The sequence below is a fragment of the Melozone crissalis genome, unplaced genomic scaffold (genome assembly GCF_028551555.1).
Source record: "Melozone crissalis strain CALT ecotype California unplaced genomic scaffold, PUWL_Pcris_2 ptg000006l_1, whole genome shotgun sequence".
Lineage (NCBI taxonomy): Eukaryota > Metazoa > Chordata > Aves > Passeriformes > Passerellidae > Melozone > Melozone crissalis.
This window is the reverse complement of record NW_026535784.1, coordinates 54,573,582-54,593,156: the sequence shown is the minus strand read 5'-3', so window position 1 is coordinate 54,593,156 and position 19,575 is coordinate 54,573,582. Positions and strand designations below refer to the sequence as shown.

Genomic DNA, 19,575 nt, shown 5'->3' with positions numbered 1-19,575 from the left:
TACAGGACTCTCATAGTAGCAAGAGGGCAATATGCACCTCAAAAAGAAGCAAGGATGCAGCCCTACTTCTTTTTGGCTTGGTTTTTAAATGGAAACCATGCCTAAGTATTCTTTGATTTGCTTATAACCTTTTTTTTTAATGTCCTGAATTTTTTAAACCTCCTTTTTTCCATTCCTGTCTCAGCTACGGGAATCTTGCACTGTGAATCACAAGAACTGAAGCTGGGAAGTGTCCTGTTACATGAATATTCCATGAGCCAAAAGGAAAACAGTTGTGTGCTATTTAAGCTGTCAACAGTGCTTCTACCTGTTGCCAGCTAAGAGCAGGAGGGGCTGGGTGGTGAGGGCTCTCCCTTTTCTGAAGAAGTTGTTTACAGAACAGCTTGAAAGGCTCAGGTGAACAGGACAGATTCCAACTGTGCTGAAGGTGGCAGCACATTCAGGCCTGCCTGGGATGGCTGTGGGCCAGCAGTGCCTGCAGCAGGAATTGCACAAGTGGGTGCACAGATCCTCTGTGCTCTGGAGAGGTCTTTGACAGCTGCTGCTCTCTTGGACCCCAGGCCAAAGACCTTCAGGGATTTCACTTCCTGTGCCATCAGAGCAGGCCCCTGGCTTGTGATAAGGAGCTGTGTGAAGGCTCATCTGGAGCCTCCCCCTGCACCCCCTGCCCTGGCACCACCTTTAAGCCCTGGCCCCTGCATGGGTTTCACTGCCTGGCCCTGTACCTCACTGGTCCTGATGTGGCTTCCCTGTGTGCCTGGGGACTGCCTCATCCCTGCAGCTGGGCTGGTGTTTGGCAGACTCTGGCTGATCCTTTCAGCACTGCAGCATGTGCTCCACTGGTACTGCACATGGATACCACTTCCATTGCTGGGAGACACCTTTGGGTTAGAAAAATGTATTTATTTGCAATATGGAGTTTTGGTGGTGCTAATGCATAATTGATAAATGTTGTAATTAGGCATTAGATTACAAATAAGGCTGTATTATTTCAGTAATACAAATAATTAATTCAATAATGCTCATTATAAACGCACACGAAACTCTAAGTGTTCATAAGAGCACATTTTTTAAACTTAAAATTATTAAGAGAGATGAAACAGGCCACCCACCTCCTCTATAAATTGCTTCTTGCAAGATGCTTTTGCTCAGGGATGAGTCCAGATTAACATGTTCTCAGGCAATCCCTTTGCACTCAACTAAGGTGCTGTGTTGTCCCAAATACAGGCTTTGTGGGCATCCTGCCTGCCCCAGCACAATGAGACAAAGGTGATGGGATGTACATTCAAAGCAGCCCTTCTAGAGCTGCATCACTGCTTTGCTATTATGCAGCCTGCTATTATTACACCCTGTTATGCAGCTGTGTTCCAGCTGCAGGTGTGGGATAAGCCCTTAGGTGTGCCTGGGAATGGTGGCCTGGAAGCCCCTGCCTGAACTCTGTTTTGAATCCAGGCAGCTGAACTACGCTCAGCACATGTTCTCTTTTCACTGGTGCCTCTGGGAAATGAGAATCAATTCTTGCTTTTCACTGTGTGCTTCTCTGCCCAATGACTGCATCAAACTTTGGAGTGGTCATCTTCTTCAGAACGTTCAGGGCACGCTCTGGAAACACCCTGCAAGAGACAGTAACATGAAATTAAAAGTGGGATAGAAACTTAAATCATGGGAAAAAGTGTCACTGCAGGTGAGGGAAGAGCTGGTCTGGCAGCAGAATGCATGCACACATAAGAACTGAGACAATGTGTTAAACTGGGCATTACTTCCATAGCTCCCACCAATCTCTGACTAATTAAATCCATTCTTGGCCTTTTAGGACAGTTCCAATGCCAGGTATCTGTGGGCAGTATGTGAACTGCAGTATTGCTGCAGGAACCAGGAAGTTTTAATATTGTACAGATGTAGATAAGTATTACATCTCATGCTCTGAAAAGCAGTAGGCCTGTGGAAGGATGAGATTTTAAAACTGAAGTGCAGTTTTCACTCCTAAGATTCCTCCTTTTAAAGAGCTTTGTCTCTTTATTTCCCTGTCCTAAATTATGATCAAAAAAGCAAAGTTATCCTAAGTGCTTTGACAGCATCAGTTTTGACTCGCCTATGCTTCTGCAGACTTGCACTCTCAACAAGCAGTTCTTGGAGTTGCAAAAGGATTTAAAATATTTTTACCGCTGTCTGGTGTTTGGTTTAGCAAACAAGAAACTACCAAGTATTTCATGAGATACTATAGGATTTAACGGAGAATCTAACTTAGTTGTTAGGATGGAAATTCCAGATTTGGAACTGGAGCTCTGGTAAAAACACCTCCTCAAAAGAGCAGCTGCACTGGATAATTAAGTTGCGTGGGAGGATAAATCTTGCTTTACATACAGAGAGAGTACAGTCCTTTTGAAGCAATGTTCTCAGCCTCTGTGCCCTCAGTGCTGACATAAAGAAACAAACACTACTAAGCAGCAGGTCCTCAGCTCTTTCTGGAACTTCTGCTGACTCAGAGGTTACAAGTTTGAACCTTGTATACTCAGGTAGTATTGTTGTTTCCACATCCATTGTTTAATTTTGCTTTGTACTTACATTTCAGAAAGCAAAGCAATGTTTAGCTGTGGTGGAACGAAAACCATTTTCTGGTTGGTCACTATTCCTTCAATCAAAGCCTGTACGACTTCTTCAATCTCCAAAATCTTTCCCAGCCTACACAGGAAAGCAAACACATAAGAGCTGCAGTGATAAAAAGGAGTGGTACCAGGTGATCTAGGAGGCTTCACAAATGTACAAACTCAGGTCATTCAAATGCAACAATTACATGGGTTAAAATCACATTGCAGATTTTCTTTAGTCAATGATACAAACTGCTGTTATACAGCCAGCTGGAACAGAGGCCTAAAGCTGGGGATAATATGCAGTGCCTTAATGCAAAGAAGGAAAGGCAGGAATGCAGGGTATTGAGAGTTACCTTGTACTGGGGTTTTTGACAAATCCAGTGTTTATAAAAACAGGACAAAGGCACGTTGTTTTGATTCCATCCTTTCCAAGGGCAGAGAGCTCCTCTGTCAGAGCTTTATGAAATCCAACTGCAGCGAACTTGCTTGAGCTGCAGAAAGGGAGAAAGTACAAATGAGAAGGCACAAATCCTATTTCCAACTTTCTACCACTGCAAATGGCCTAAACCGTCATCTGCCTCTTAGTTGCTCAGGTGCTGTTTAAGGTAATGGCTAGGGGAGGGGTGAGGGCTGGTGCACCTCTGCTCTACCTTGTATCCTAACCCATACCCCTTATTTTCACTATGTGCTCTCTATCCCTCTACCCCTCTTTCTGCTCCTTGCTATGTGGAGACAAAACCCTCCAAATATTAAAATTCATCTGAGAGACAAGGCAGGGACTATTCTAACTTTGTCTGTGCCAGAGTGTAGTGGTGGATTAGATATTGTAACTTGTGGATTAATTGTGCAATGCATAGCAGGTATCTCAAAAAAAAGGCACTTTAGTTGCAAACAGACAGACAAATGTTAGGAATCCCTAGAAAACTGCAACTGAAGCACATCAATCCATGGACATCTTGTTCTTTCACATGAGAGAAGATTCCTAAAAGGAATGCAGCCTGAATCTCTAAAATTAGGAAAGATGAGCAGGGTAGAAATGGAGATTAACCTGCTACTGTTTATTGTACCACACAGGAGCATCTTGTAACAATTTTATGTGACTTTTGAAATAGAGAAGCATTATGCAAGCAGAACTGAGGAACAACCTGCTGTGGAAATAGGTATGGGCCTGAGGTTTAAATCAACTCCAAAAAAGGAAAACCACAGAATCAGTTTATTGATTGCTGTGGATTTTGCAGCGTAATCCCAGTAAAATCCCTGGCTGAAGAGTTCTCACATTGCTGACAGTGAGTGACTCTCTAAGAAGGAGTATTCCTGGGAAAAGATTGTTCTAAGAAGGAGTGTTCCCAGGGAAGACTGCTGCAGCTGGAGCTGCCATTATGGAAGACTGGATGTGATGCAGGATGGCAACACACAGACTAACAGGTTTTTGGTGCCTGCACTGTGATTTTCCTGACACCTTTCAAGTAGAAAAGCAATTTGATGTCATGATGGCAGAAGGCTGGGGGGAAGGTTAGCAAGGAGGACCTCATGGTGGGAGGCTGTTATAGGACACCCAGCCAGGACAAACAGGCAGATGAGGTGCTCTGCAAGCAGCTGGCAGAAGCCTCATGGTTTCCAGCCCTTCAACTTGCCAAATGTCTGCTGGAAATACAACACAGCAGAGAGGAAGCAGCCTAGGAGGTTCCTGGAGTGTTTGGAAGACAAGCTCCTAACATAGCTGGTAAGAGAACCTACTGGAAGAGGTGCCCTGGTAGACCTGTTTGTGAACAAAGGACTGGTGGGTGATGTGGTGGTTGGTGGCAGTCTTGGGCAAAGGGACCACGAAATGTCAGAGTTTTCAATAGTGGGTGAAGCAAAGAGGGGCACCAGAACTTCCACCTTGGATTCTGGTGGGCAGATCTTGGCCTTGTTTAGGACACTGATTGACAGAGTCAGCCCTGGAGGGTAAAGGGGTCCAGGAAAGCTGGATACACTTTAAAAAGGAATTGTGAAATATTCAAGAGCAGCCCATCTCCATGTAGTTGAAAGACAAGTGGTCAGGGAAAAAGCCCAGCCTGGTTAAACAGAGAACTTAGGCTGGAACTCTGGGGAAAAAAAACCAATGTATTCTTTCCAGATGGAGGGTCAGATAACTTGAGAGGACTATAAAGATGTTGCAAGGTCATATAGGGAGAAGATCAGAAGGACCAAAGCCCAACTAGAACCTGGCCTTAGAGACAACAAAAAAGTTTTCTATAAATACAGCAAAAGGAGGGTCAAGGAATGTCTCCATCATTTGTTGAATGCAGAAAGTAGTGTAACAACAACGGATGAGGAAAAGGCAGAGGAACTTCATACGTTCTTTGTCTCAGTCTTTAATATTGTCCAGTTGTCCCTCAGGATTCTCAGCTCCCAGAGCTGGGAGTTAGTGACAGAGAGCTGAGGGAAGGGCTCATAACCCAGGAGGAGATGGTTAGTGATCTGCTGTACCAACTCGACACTCAAAAATCTATGACCTTTGATGGGATCCATGCCAGAGTAATGAGGGAACTGTTGAAAGAACTTGCCAAACCACTTTCAATCACCTACCAGCAGTCCTAATTAACTGGACAAGTTTCATCTGTCTGGCAGTTAGCAAATGTAACACCCGTCTACAAAAAAGGTTGGAAGGATTGTCCAGAGAATTGCAGGCCTGTAAGCTTAACCTTGGTTGTGGGCAAGGTTATGGAAGAGATCATCTTGAGTACCATTACAAGGCACACACAGGACAACCAGGGGATCAAGCCCAGCCAACATGGATTTTTGAAAGGAAGGCTTCTGCTTGACCAACCTGATCTCCTTGTATGAAAAAGTGGCCCACCTAGTAGATGAGGGGAAGGCTGTGGATGTCTGTCCAGGGTCTATCTAGACTTCAGTGAAGTGTTTGACACCATCTGCCACAGCATCCTCCGAGAAAAACTGAGTGCTTGCAGCTTGGGTGGGTGGATTCTTCAATGGGTAAAAATCTGGCTGGATGGCTGGGCCCAGAGTGCTGTGGAGAATGGAGATAAATCCATCGGGCAGTTGGTCACCAGTGGTGTCCCCAGGGCTCCACCTGGGGCTGGTCCTGTTTAACATCTTTGTGGATGGTCTGGGCACGGGGATCAAGTGCACCTCAGTAACTGTGCAGAAGACACTGAGCTGATGTGCTCAGGGGATGGAAGGCTCTGGTGGAGACCTGGACAGACTCCATCAGTGGGCTGAGGACACGGCTGCAGGAAGCTCAAGAAGGTGAGGTGTCAGGTTCTGCACCTGAGCCATGCAGTGATACAGGCTGGATGAGGAATGGCTGGGGACAGAAAGGGACACCTGGGGTGCTGGCTGACAGCAGCTGAACCTGAGCCAGCGTGCCCCTGTGGCCAAGAGGGCTGATGGCACCCTGGCCTGGGCCAGCCAGCAGGACAGAGAAGTGGCTGTTCCTGCACTGGGCACTGGTGAGGCCACACCTCGAGCGCTGTGTCCAGTTCTGGGCCTCTCACTTCAAAAAGGACATTGAGGAGCTGCAGTGTGTCCAGAGCAGAGAAACAAGGCTCATGAAGGGTCTGTAAAACATGTCTTAGGGGAATGGCTGAGGGAGCTGCGTTTGTTTAGTCAGGACAAGAGCAGGCTCAGGCCTCATGGCTGTCTACAACTCCCTGAAAGAAGGTTGGATGGAGGTGGGGTCACTCTCCTCTGCCATGCCCACAGTAAGAGGAATAGAGGAAATGGTCTTAAACTGAGACAGGCAAAATTCAGATGAGATATTAGAAAAAAAATCTTCTCACTATTAGAGTGATTAGGCATTGGAATAGGTTCCTCAGGCAGGTGGGGCAGTCACCATCCTGCAGATGTTTAAGAGGCATTTGGATCTGGCACTGGGTTGTAGCATCCCATGAACTCTCTCCTCTCAGTCAATTCCCAAGTCCTCTGCCCTGGCAACGGCGGTGACTAGCTACCACAGAGTAATCCTCCTGCTGGGAAAAGACAGACTCCCACATGGACCTCCCCTGGTTTCCCCTTTCCCTGTCCCCTCACTGGCTTGCTACCACTGGTGGCCACCCCCCCTCCTCTAGAGACCGATCCCCTTTGCCCTGCCTTCAGCTCTGCCCCCACCCCTTTCCCTTCTTAAGCTGCTGCACCAGGTGGAGAAAGATCGTGTGGTTGTGCTCTCTCACTGGGTGCCCTTCAGCCATGCTCCGCTGGAATAAAACCTTGCAAAAAAGAGCCTTTTTTGCCTCTCTCACTGAGCCAGCTGTGGTGAGTGTTGTGTAGGGATCTGATTGCACTGCCTGAACGTTAACCCAACCTGCTTTTCTACAGGAGAGGTTTGTTGGGAAGAGATAATAGGCAGCAGCACCCACCATTCAACACCTGCTTTTTTACTGAATGATGTGGTTCAGGGGTTACAGTGGCAGTATTGCCTGGATGATCTTAAAGGTCTCTTCCAACCCTGATGATTCTATGATACTATTTTACATTCTACAGTCAATGCCACAATGGTAAAAAGATCAAAAGCTCCTCAGTACTTGACAACACTACAAGAAATCACAGAATAAATACATTCTAAGAAGGAGAAGGGAAGAGGATACCTTTTTTATTTAGCAAAAGTCTGCATTGGTGGGGAGAGAAAACAGGAGAGTCTTTCATTAGTAGATGTGTTACATGACTATTCTTTCATACAGACATTGCTAACAATTCAGTCAGAGCCAATTACTTGGTACTTCCTGATAGAAAAGATGCAATTAAAATTTTTAAAAATGAAGCAAGCTGATTACAAAATGACTTACCAATATGCCACCATGAAAGGAGTCACAAAATGACCTGCTGCTGAAGCCACCGTGACAATGTGCCCATAGTTGTTGTTCATCATGACTGGCAGGAAAGCTCTCGTGGTCTTGGAAGTCATTTAAACCAAGAGGCAAAATGCAGGGGACAGGAAGGAGGAAAAGAACATGGTTTTCTTAGGCACACTCAGCACTGACTCTCAGTGTTATTCACCAGGTGGCCAAAGCTCTCCCTAAAGCTTTGATCTGCACAGCACCTCAGATTCCAGAGCCACAGGGATACCTGCTCTCTGACCAGTGGTGCAGCTGGCAACCTGCTCTCCAAAGGCTGCAGCAGTTGGCCATAAACAGGAAATGGTTTTCACAGCTTTCCTTTGCTGCTTTTAAGGTTTCAGGTGTCAGCAGAAATGCTGGCAGGGTCTCACCCCAGCACACACAATAAACCACTTGTCAATCTGTGGCTTCTCTTTCCTTCTGCCACAAACAAGTCCTGCTGAAGCCCTCCCACCCTGTCAGCCCCACGACACCTCTGACAGAGGCCTTCTGTGCATGCTGCAGGTGAGGCTGTCAGCAGCCAGCTCACATCAGCAAGAAGCCACTCCAGTTTCCCAGCACACAGCCTGCTTGGGTGCCCTGTGCTGTAACAGTTCATTTGGTAATTTCACTGCTAATGATGGTTGGTCTAAACATGCATCCTCATTGACACTCCCAAACAAGTGTGTATATAGATGGTGGTGGCCCTTACCCACATGTGGCCCAGAATGTTGACTTCAAACATCCTTTCTATCTGGTGGTCCTGAGTCGAGAGAAAGTCAGCAGCTGTAATCACACCAACATTGTTCACCAGGACAGTCACATCCCCAATATCCTTCTTCACCTTTTAGAGAGAAAACAAAAGCCCAAAATTGTGTCTGTCACTCAGGAGAGGAAAAAATAAAAGTAAGGGTGGGGAAGATGAACCATGGTTAAATTCTTAACATTGCATCTTCAAGGGAGAGGGAGATCATGCCACATTTCCAGATGTGGCAGGGACTTTGCACAAGAGCCATGGAATCTGGTTTAGATCTGATTCTTCCCCATTCATTAATGTCAGTATTTATTGTGTTCCACAAACTGTGCACAGTTTGGACCATGTAGTCACAACTGGTGTGGGAAATGGATTTGTAGAGAGTTCTCAGGGCCTGACAGAAGGTGCTCACAGTATGGATCTGTATGCAAATCGAGACAAGAAATGCTGACTTAGAAACGCCATGGGATAGGACAGATATTGTTGAGAGAGAAATGGAGCTAGAAAGAAGTTTCAAAAGATGGCATTGCAAATAAGACTAGATACTTCAGAGAAATAGAACTATGAATGTTGCATTGTATTGGGATCCACGAGGAGTAGTTTTAGATGAGTGACTTTAAGGCATCTACAGCATGGTGTGGCAAAAAGCTGATAGGTCAAGAAACGCTTATTGTAATTAGGAAATAGTTGGCTTCTGATTGTGATGGTGTGAATTATAACATCTGTATTGTCTCACCCTTCTCATCAGACTGAAAATGGAATAAAAGTTTTTAAAATGCCTCTCAGTTGCCCCATCTGTGGGTCAGGAAAAGAGTATTGTCCAACACTTGGGACCACAGAGGTACAGACTGTTTTGAGGCAGCTGGACCACAGCCATTCCAATAAAGTGTTTCATATGTTCTCAGTGCTATGTTCCTTCAGAGGCTGCAACCCTAGAGAGCAAACTTGGCAAGAGGATGCGATGTGCTGGAGCCTCCCAAACAGGATGAGACTGGCTGTGATTTTGGAAATGCTACAGCACTCTGTGTCCAGAGAGCAGTGAGGAATGGAGAGCTTCCAGGGGCTTGCAGGATTTGTGTGCAACACATCTTCTCTGGTTTTCCTGCCTTCTCTGGAAACCAAGCATGGTTGGGAAAGCCTTTGGCCATGCCCCTGCTGCCCTGTGGCAGCAGTTCTCGGGCCACAGAGAGCAACAAATAACTTTCCCATCCCTTTCTGGGGAAGACTGTGAGAAGATGCGAGAAAAGAATGAGAAACAATTCTTATCTTCACTTGCTGGACCTGGTATTGTGAACATGTGGAATGTGTTACTGAGATTTGTTTACCAAAGGGTGGTGCCTTAATTAGCTAATAGTGATGGTGTTTGGATTGGAGTGTCGCAGACGTCTTTTATGAAAAATCCTTTCCTTATGATTTTTCCTCCTGAGAAGCTGAGAAGCCTCAGGAACAAAATACAAACATTGATTATCTGCTTCTGTGGAATGCAACAGGTGGATCTTTGATTGGTCCATGGTGGTTGTTTCTAATTAATGGCCAATCACAGCCCAGCTGGCTCGGAAAGAGAGTCCAAGACGAAGTCTTTGTTATCATTCTTTCCCTATTCTTAGCTAGCCTTCTGATTAAATCCTTTCTTCTACTCTTTTAGTATAGTTTTAATGTAATATATATCATAAAATAATAAATCAAGCCTTCTGAAACAAAGTCAGATCCTTGTCTCTTCCCTCATCCAAAAACCCCTGTGAACACCATCACATTGGAGGACAAATTAGGTCTAACTGAATCATAACTGTCTATAAAAGCAATGGGTTTCTTAATAATTATAATAATATAATAAAGAGATTGATCAGCCTTCTGTGAATCATGGAGTCAATGCTAATTATTACCCGGCTGGGGGCCTGTCACAAGGAGACTGCCCCACCTTGTCTGCAGCGCTGTAGATCTCCTCCCGTTTGCTGCAGTCCACCACAAAGGTTTGAACAGTGGCTCCCAGCTTCTGGCATTCTGCTGCTGTCTCCTCAACGCCGTGCTGGAAGAGGCAAAGAGAAAGACACAGCTGTGCACAGCTGTCCCCTCAGCACGGCTGAGCAGCAGAGGCTGAAGATGTTCCTGGATTGAGCAACCACTGCCCAGCCCCTGAACAGTTCCTAGCTACCCAGGGAAAGAGCTGTAGATGGTTTTGCTGAGAGGACAGGCATTCCAGCTGGAAATTTAGGATCCGCATGTAGTGACAGCCAGAAAGGTAGGGTGGCAACAAGAGTGAGTTTGGCTTGGTAAGGCAGACAGAGCAAGGCTGCAGAAAGGGGGCACAGGCTGCCTATCACAGCACAGCAGACAGCACTGTGAACGTAAACAGCTTGTAAAATACAGGCCTGGCTGGCACCCTGACACACTGGCTCTATGTGTTTCTGTATTTACATGCTGGGTGTGAGAAGAGAGGTGCCCTCCACAGTTCACAATGTACAAAAATTTTAATTTCTGAATGACCTTTGATACACACAGGTCAGAAGCTCCCTAAAGTCATTGCATCAACTCGTTAAGCCAAAGCAGAAGTGACTTTTTGTATCCCTATTCCCAGGTGCCAGAAGGCCATGCCAGTGGAACCCGTGCAGTGAAAAGCTCTAGGTCATAAATAGCCTGGGTCAGCAGTGCCTCTGTTGGGTGACTGGGCAGCTGTCCTCAGCACCAGCTGCTGTTTAATGCTGAGAGCCCCCAAGAAGGAGCCCTTGTCAAGGCACTTGGGTTGGAGGAGCATACTCCTAAATCCTCTGGAATCCACAGCCTCCCTTGATATTGTGTTTCAGTTCGTGCTGACACCCACGCTTACAATCTACTTCCCAACTCTAAAGCCAGGTGTCGCTCGCTACTAAATTTATACCTAGATCTCCCCATTCCATCCAGTGAACATAAACAATTTTCTGTTTCATTGCAGCCCTGCATGCACTGCAGCGGTGCCATGCCTCCTCCCACCCCTCCAAAGTCTGGTCTCAGGCATAATGGGTGCCATTAACAGACACTGAAAATGTTCAACACTATCTTCCCTGTTTATCCATCCTCTCACACAGCTTGTCTCAGGTTTGATCTATTTTTGTTTGTGGAAGGATAGGTTCTGTTTTGCAGCTTCATGATGAACTCCTTTGCTGACCCAGCGTGTCAGAAACAGAAAGCTCAGCCTCTCACCCACCCTGCTGCACCTACAGCCAGCACTTGGCCTGGAGTCCTTCAGAATGCCAGGCTGCATGTTTGTATCTGCCCATCTTCCACCTGCCACAGTTTTTCCATTCCATTCAAATAATCTGAAATAAAGAGCTTGGGCCGGTGTAAACATTTAGAGAGATGCCACCTACGCGTGTAGCTGCCCAGAGGGCAGCCGGGCCCACATACAGCCCGGCACAGGGATGCTGCTGCTGAGAGTGCAGGGAAAACACATCTCCCAGCATTGCACACAAAACACCCGAGGCTACAGAGAGAGCAAACGAAGGCAGACCTGCTGCTCTTTGCAAACAGCCTTCTGGTATCAGCGGGCTTTCTCTGCCAGCCCAGGCAGCAGCTGCACCAGCAGCTTCCCGAGCACTGCTTTCCCTGTCGCAGGGGCTCTGCCGGCTGTTGCCTGCTCCCTCCCGAGTGGCACCGAGGGACTGTGGGACCAGAGCCCCACATGCTCTGCTGCAAGCGGGGCCAAATCCTCTCCTGGCGCTCGGCATCCCAGCCGGAGGAGCCGAGCGGGAGCCGATGGGAGCGGGCTGGAAGGGGCTGGGCGACGAGGGCGCAATGTGGTGCTGCCCTTCTTACGCCCCTAAATGCCCCGCGGACTCGGAGGTCACACGGAGCGAGGACATGAGTGTGTCCATTACCTTGTTGATGTCCCACAGGACCAGCCTGCTCTGGCGCTTGGCGAACTCCAAGGCGGTCGCTCGCCCGACGCCATGGCCAGCGCCCGTGATGAGCACCAGCTCCCCGGCGAGAGACTTTCTCCTCACAGGCACGAACAGCTTCACAAAAGCCTCCAGGTAGGAATAGAGGAGCGTGGCCAGGAACAGGAGAAGCTCCAGAAACAGATTCATTGCTTTACTGGGGCTCTTTCGAGGACCGAACTGCGCTGGAGCCGGCAGCGCCGCCCGCCCCACAGCCTGCCGAGGCCACGCCCCGGCGTTCGCTGCCCAATCAGAGAGTGGCTGAGCGCGGGGGCGTGTCTGTGGGCGGTGCAAGGCTGTGGGCGTGTGGGGGCCCGGACGCGCGGGACTGGGCGCAACCTGAACCGTGCTGTCGGTTCCTCTTCCGGGTTCCACAGGGGAGGGACAATAACATGGGAAATGGATACTCGTACCTTGGCATAAGGTAGTTGATTAAAGTAAAAGATATAAAAGAGAAAAGATTATTTTCTACTTCCCCGCGGGAAGCAGGGCTTCCTCACGCACATCGGTCGCTCCGGAAGGCAAGCACTGTAAATAACGAATGCCCTCCATTTCCTTCCTTATCTTTTATTATGTCTGAGGTTTGGGTCAGCTGGCCTGGTTGTGCTCCCGTCCAGGATCTTGCTCACTGGTATGGCTGGGAATGCTGGGGACACAGCAGTGATGCTGTGGGAGCGCTGCCAGCGGCAGCCAAACACGGCTGTGTCACCGACCCTCTCCTGAGTGCCAGTGCCCGTCCCGGCACTGCGGGGCTGCCCTGGGCACGGAGCTCCGCCCCAGCCAGAGCAGGCACCGGGCGCTGCCCCTGATGCCGCTCCCGCCAATGCGGGGCCAGCTTGTACAAGCGCGGGGCGGCACGAAGCGGGACCAAGGGGCGGGATCAAGGGGCGGCATCCTGCAGCAGGCTGCCTCGCCTCGCAGGCCCAGCGCCCCGGCCCCGGCCCCGGCGCTGAGGCGGAGGCGGAGGCGGGATCGCTGGCGGTGCGGGCGCGGTGGGGCCGATGCCGCTGCCGGCCGGAGCTCTGCCTCGGGTGGTGGTCGTGCTCTCGTTCTCCGTCCTGCTGAGGGCCCGGGGCGCTGCCCAGCGCCGCCCCGCCCACAGGTACGGCGGGCTGTGGCGGTGGCGGAGCCGTGGGAGCCCGGATCGCGTCCCGGTGTCCCTGCCCACGGTCGGCGGCCCGTTCCGCCGGGAGTCGCCGCTCATGGCTCGGCCGAGATCCCGGGGCTGCCGCACACCCCCTGCCCGCCGAGGGGCAGCTTGGCTGGAGTGTGCGGTGTCCCTCAGGGTGTCCCTTTGGGGGAAAGGCAAGCGGAACTGTCCCTTAAAGTGATGTCATTATTGGAAAGTACAAGAGCGGGTTTGCCCTTTCCCACGTCTCTGTTAAAGGTTTTTGTTGTGAAATTCAGGCATTTCGTGAGTTGAATATTAGGAGGAATTTCTTCTAATTTCATTAGACGTTGGAGTGGGCTGCGCAGGGAGGTGGTGGAATCACCATCCCCAGAGGTGTTCAGGGAAAGACTGGATGTGGTTCTTGTACCATGGTCGAGGTGACACGATGGTATTTATTCATAGTTTGGCTGTAGTGATCTCAAAGGCCTTTTCCAACCTAATTGATTCTGTGGAGCTGAGTCTATTCCACTTGCTGTATTGTACTTTAAAGATTAAAGAGCATGTTAAAATGTAATGAATGAGATGTTATTTTTATTTTTTTCTTTTAGTAATTTATCTGCAAGCTGTTGGTCCCGTCTTCATCCTGCAAGCATGTTCAACAGCTATAATGTGAAGTTCCACCACACAAAAGCTCTCACCTCCCCATATCCAGGATCACACATTGAGCGTAGCCAAGTTCCTGAAGATAAAGTGGGCTGGCTGACTGAGTGGGAAGATTATAATCCTGTGGAGTACACTGCAAAGTCTGTTTTGGCCAGACCCAATTGGGCAGATCCCCAAATCAAGTGAGTAGAAATGGTGGCTCTTTTCCCCTGAGAACCTGAAAGCAGGAAATAATAAAGAATTGAGTTAACAAGATCATCTTAAGTGATGTGTAATTCTACAGTGATGTGTGAAAATTAAGATTTAGGAAAGTAGTAGTTAGAGAACTGAGTACTTTGGATTGTTGTGAAGGTTTTTGATGCATGATTTTACTGAGCTGATGATTGTGATTGGAATAATGGGCAGCTGTTGATGCTGTGCATATGTTTCTCTGTGTTGTGAGCCAAATAAAAATCTAATTCTCCTTCAGAAAGAACATTTTAGTGATACACTTGTTTGTTTATTCATGGTTGGGATGCAATATGAAAAGAGAAAGTGTAATTATAGTTTTTGAAGGGAGCTCTCTGACTCAGGAAATGTGAAAGGTTGTGACACACAGATTTTTGTTGTGACTGTGTAACAATGTGGGTGTCAGTTCTTCTGTCTTGTGTAACAAGGGATAAGACAAGAGGAAGTAGCCTCATGTTGTGCCAGGGGAGGTTTAGATTGGATATTATGAAAAATTTCTTCACCAAGAAGTTTATCAGGCCCTGGAACAGGTTGCCTCGGGAACTGGTGGAATCACTTTCCCTGGAGGCATTTAAAAGATATTTGGATGTGGCACATGGGGGCATGGTTTAGTAGTGGGCTTGACAGTGCTGCATTTTACTTGGTGATTTTAGGTGTCTTTTCCAACCAAAAGGATTCTGTGATTCTACACCTCTAATCTTAACAAAAATACTTTTGAAACACTTTGTCTAAGTGAAGATTGAGAGACATGCAATATTAAATACTTTAGTTCAAATACAGAGGGTCTGTGATCAGAAAAGCTTAGGACTTCATAGCCCCCTTTAGAAAAGGGAGGGCCTGCAACTCCAGTTCTAGTAAAAACTGCTCATCCACACACAAAGGGGTGCTGGTGGTCTGATGGATGGCATACAAGCTTTTGTGTTTTGTAATTTGTCTCTGTTAAATATTTATTTGCCACGCAGCGATGAAGGTTTTTCTCCCAAGTTCAATGAGAGAGATGGAGAAGTGGAGAGGAAGAGTCTGAATGGCTTGTATGTGGTCGAAAATGGGAGACCCCGGTGAGTGTGGGGTTTTTGTTTGTGTATTCATTTCAGTGGTGTAGTTTCAGTGCTCTTACAGGTCTGTCAGTTCCAATACATGGTACCTACTAGGACAAAGCCAAGAGAGAAAAATGGAATCTAGTTTGAGAATCTGAGTTGGTGAATGAGAAGAACGTGTTGTGTCTCTCACCCTTTAAAGCATGTATGTGCTTTAACACAAAATATGTGTTGCTGTCCTTCCCTTTTTTGTTATTTAATCTTGATGTGTGGTTTTTTGAGTTCGTTTTAGTTGGGTTTTTTGTTTGGCTTTTCTTTTTTTTGTAGAATGTTTTGAATGTGGGGAATAAACACATTTAATTGGAAATTTAGCAGAAAATAAACTCCTTTTTGTTTCAGCTGGTCCTCAGAGATCAGAGGAGCTGGGTGTGGCTGGGCTTAATTTCCAGTTGGAGCCAGTTCAGGACTACATGAGTGATGTACTGTGGCATTTGTTTCAGCAATCCAGTGGGAAGGACTGGCCTCACTGGCCGAGGATTGTTAGGGCGCTGGGGACCAAACCATGCTGCTGATCCTGTTGTAACCAGGTAAGGGGCAGGTAACTGCAAGGTACCCTGCACTAGAGAAAAAACCCATGCATTTTGCTTCTTTTCTGCTTCTCTGAGCAAGGTATTAGTTTTCATGGCCATTTTCTCTGTTTGGTTTCTGTTTGTAAGCCCATTTTGCTTTTGTTAATGTAAGAAACACTTACTTGACTTAGTCTATGACAGGAGGAGGTAGGATTAGGATGCTCTTTTTGTCACTGTATGCTTTGTTTTGATGTGCTGTTCCAGCAGGATGTGTGTGTACATGCATTTTACACAAAGCATTCAGAAAAGATTGTGTGGTTAACAGAAGTGTGAGTTAGAAAGTGCCATGCCGAAGACAGAAACATTGTGGAAAATCATCCTGATGCATTTCACTTCTTCCCCTTTCCTGAAGGATGCCAATGCTACTGAATTGCTTCCTTGAAAGTGAATGCTGGAATTTTTTTATTATTTATTTATTTATTTATTTATTTAAATTTTTTTTTAGACAGCTTTTTGCTCTGCCTATTGGTAGTTCTTAGTTCTTTGCTGAAGGTGATGGTGACTGCTTGTGGCTTTGTCCTGGTACTGCTGCAGTTTGTGTGACCATTTTGTTCCAGTAGAAACATTCTCATCCTCTTAGTATGAATTATGACAAGTGCAGCTTGGAGAGCTTTCAGAGGAGCTGCTGCCACCAGCCTGGCTGCAGAAACATGCCTCATGGGCATTTTCTGCCCTTTTGACTGAGGAAAACCCTCATTGTTCCGTCCTTGGTTGCGATCCTGCTGGATGGCATTTGTTGGTTGCCTCAGCTGTTCATTCTCTGCTTTGTTTGTCCTCACACAGGTTGCAGTGCCTTGCTCTTCCTCTCTCAGGCCCAGGTGTCAGGAAGCAGCAAAACATATTCTTGTTTATCATTTTCTGCAGGTGGAAAAGGGATGGAAGTGGCAATAAAGTTGCTCATCCAGTTTCTGGCAAGAACATCTTGCAGTTTGTAGCCATCAAGAGGAGAGACTGTGGGGAGTGGGCCATTCCTGGGGTAAGGACAAAGCTTCAGAGGCAGCTGGCATTTCCCTGCTGGTGAAGCCATGAGACAGATATGGCACATGTGTGATGCAAGTGGATGTAATATACTAAGAGCTAGGAGTTAAAATATGTAGAATCTGAGGGATAGCATATTTTTGTTTGTTTTTTTCCCCCCCCTCCAAGGGAATGGTGGACCCAGGGGAAAAGATCACTGCTACTCTGAAGAGAGAATTTGAGGAGGAGGCCTTGAATTCCCTGCAGAAATCCCCTGAGGAGAAAGCAAAATTGGAGAAGCAGCTCCAGAAGCTGTTCAGCCAGGAACACTTTGTGGTGAGCTCTGTGTCTCTTGTGGTAGCCTTTTGAGCTGTGCATGTAACTCATAGCTGTATAAAACCTGAGGAAGTGCAGTGAAATGAAAATATGTTGTGATGCTCATCTTCTTGGGGTGTAGGAAATTGAAGGGACTGTTGAAAACTCTGTAAGGGCAAATGTCTCAGAAGGAAAGAAAAAAGTATGACTGATTCCACCTTGTTTGTTTTGACACTGAGCTGGTTCTGGTTTGTTCGGGCCCTTATAGGTGTACAGAGGATATGTGGATGACCCTCGTAACACTGATAATGCCTGGATGGAGACAGAGGCTGTGAACTATCATGATGAAACAGGTAAATATCTCCAGGCACGCTCTTAGTTGCCTTTTACTCCATATGTTGGTTTGAAATTGGGGCTGCTGTTGAGCTGAGAATGGCAGTGAAATCAGGGGAGCATGAAAGGTGTAAAATATGGGACTAGATTCTTAAATTGGCCTGTTACCTCGGACTCCCATTTTTCACCCGTAAGATAAATCAAGCTACCTAGATGTTTCTGATGTGTTCAAGCCAGAGACTTCATGCAATGACATTTCCACTGAATTTGGGATAGTGGGTGCCAGTGGTGAAGTTTCACATGTCACTGGTCCCAGATTTATTTGTCCCCCGAAATAGTGGAGATAGTGTATCTTTGGCCTCTGTTTCCAATACAGAAGAGAAGAGCATTTCCTTGGTTGTTGTTTATGAAGTCCTGAGATCCTTTTTAAAAACAGAGTGAAAACTTGGAGAAAAAAAGCAATTCAGAAGCAAAGGCATCCCCTCTTAAAAACTAGTATTTTTTATTTTGGGGCCTCCAGTAAAATTTTAATTTTTTTTCATTAGCGTATATAAGTTTCAGAATTCAGTTTGTCCTGTAGAATAGTATGTGAGAAAAGGAGCAGTCAAATATTAAGCAAACAAGCAAAAATCCAGGCAGATGTATTGGCTAAACTTGGGGTGATAAGTACATGTTGTCATGATGGTTTCCAGTAACTTTTCATGCTGCTGGTGATATCCTAGCAACGATGACAGGGTGTTAACACCATTTCTGCTGTTCAGATTTGCCTTAAAATAGTGCAAGTCTGAAAAAGAATCTGGCAGAGATTCAGTGAGAGATTTAGTTGTTTTTTCTCTGAGAAGCCTTTGAGGGTTGCAGCCTGTGAAGGAGCATTGTGGAAAGGCAGAACTAATAGGATGTGAGAGGGGAAAAAGCAGGAAGAAGAGGTGCAATAGCGTGTTCTAACTCTCGTTTTGTGAACAGGTGAGACAATGGATAACTTGCCTCTGGAAGCAGGTGATGATGCTGGAGTGGTGAAGTGGGTCGACATCAGTGAGAAGCTTGAGCTGTATGCGAGTCACAGCTACTTCATCAAGCTGGTGACTGAGAAACAGGGAGCCCACTGGAGTGAGGATCCTGGCTCTGAGTGCCACGAGTGATGGGAACTGGGAACTGACAGACTCTGAAAGGAGAGTATGTTTTCCAGCCTTGAAACAGATGTCCTCGTCATCCTCAGTGAAAATTCTGTGAAATTCAGCTGGGAGAAACACTGGACAGTGATAAACAGAGGCTTTTTCAGAGACTTCAGATTGCTTCTTTTGATTTCTTAGCTAGTGTGAAATGAGAAGAATGTGGGGCTCTTGTTTTGCTTTCTTGGCTTCATTATTTGCAGCTGTTTCATAATGCCTGCAGATCTGCATGGCAGCACTGGCATTCTGACTGGTAGTAGTTCACAGGCTCTTTATTTTTGCACTGATTCCTTTCCAGGAATATGGATCCCTAAGGAATGAGAGACTTGTAGGATAACCTGAATAATGACTTAAGTGCTGCATAATAAAGTGAAATTTCTTTTCTGAGTCATTTCACTTTAGATATCTTTGCAGGGATTTTGTACTTTGAGTGATTAGTTTTCACATTCAATTACTTTTTAGTTTACAGTGTGGCTGGGATTCACATCTGAATGCGTGACTGTGCCTCTGTGTCAAAGAAGTTGCGACTGATATGAGGAGCTGAATTTTGTTGTTCCTTCTCTTCCCACGGCTTGTGGGGTACAGTACAGCTGTTGTGGAGACTGCATCATCAACAGAATCACTGGAAAGAGCAGCCTTAAATATAATCTTGTAAATTGTGCTGGTTTCTTACCCTACGGGTGATGTGAATAACTTGCAGTCTGGAGGCTGATGGGGGCTTTAGCATTTGTGCTGCTAACAGGGGCTGCACAGCAGTTGCTGACATTTCTCTCTGTGTTTTTAATCAATTGCTGTTAATTGTGTACTGGTGTCAGGAGTTGGTGACAGTGACAGCTGAAAGTTGATGTTGAGACCTGAGGACTTCAGGAATTTTGATCCATGGGTTGAAGTGAGTTGGTGATAAATGTCATGGTCTGGAATTACCTTGTGTAACAGCACTGTGACACGGTCATGCACTGTTGAGACTTTATCCACATCCTGCTTAACTAATTAATGGGTTTAGGACTTTCTCCTTTTCAACCCTACCCCTGCCTCCCAATTAGCTAGTGAAACCTGGAGG

The 19,575-nt window shown here is 46.7% G+C and overlaps 2 protein-coding genes across 3 annotated transcripts; one reads left to right on the top strand and one right to left on the bottom strand.

Moving 5' to 3' along the window:
- Positions 1 to 873: 873 nt before the first annotated feature.
- On the bottom strand, positions 874 to 12,309 carry LOC128947552 (17-beta-hydroxysteroid dehydrogenase 13-like). Its single transcript, XM_054291857.1, has 7 exons — positions 12,014 to 12,309; positions 10,081 to 10,188; positions 8,121 to 8,252; positions 7,379 to 7,485; positions 2,945 to 3,082; positions 2,566 to 2,682; positions 874 to 1,613 (listed from the first exon to the last, which is right to left on the bottom strand). Exons 1-7 carry the CDS (start codon positions 12,221 to 12,223, stop codon positions 1,526 to 1,528), a joined length of 900 nt encoding a protein of 299 aa, XP_054147832.1. The 5' UTR covers positions 12,224 to 12,309; the 3' UTR covers positions 874 to 1,525.
- A 134-nt stretch (positions 12,310 to 12,443) lies between these two features.
- Positions 12,444 to 18,584, top strand: NUDT9 (nudix hydrolase 9). Of its 2 annotated transcripts, none has more exons than XM_054291846.1 (8): positions 12,444 to 12,497; positions 13,793 to 14,029; positions 15,038 to 15,133; positions 15,613 to 15,699; positions 16,606 to 16,717; positions 16,888 to 17,034; positions 17,282 to 17,366; positions 18,310 to 18,584. In XM_054291846.1, exons 1-8 carry the CDS (start codon positions 12,466 to 12,468, stop codon positions 18,483 to 18,485), a joined length of 972 nt encoding a protein of 323 aa, XP_054147821.1. In that variant the 5' UTR covers positions 12,444 to 12,465; the 3' UTR covers positions 18,486 to 18,584. The 2 variants fall into 2 exon arrangements, with proteins under 2 accessions (XP_054147821.1, XP_054147813.1); XM_054291838.1 differs by lacking the exon at positions 12,444 to 12,497 and adding an exon at positions 13,037 to 13,175.
- Positions 18,585 to 19,575: the final 991 nt, after the last annotated feature.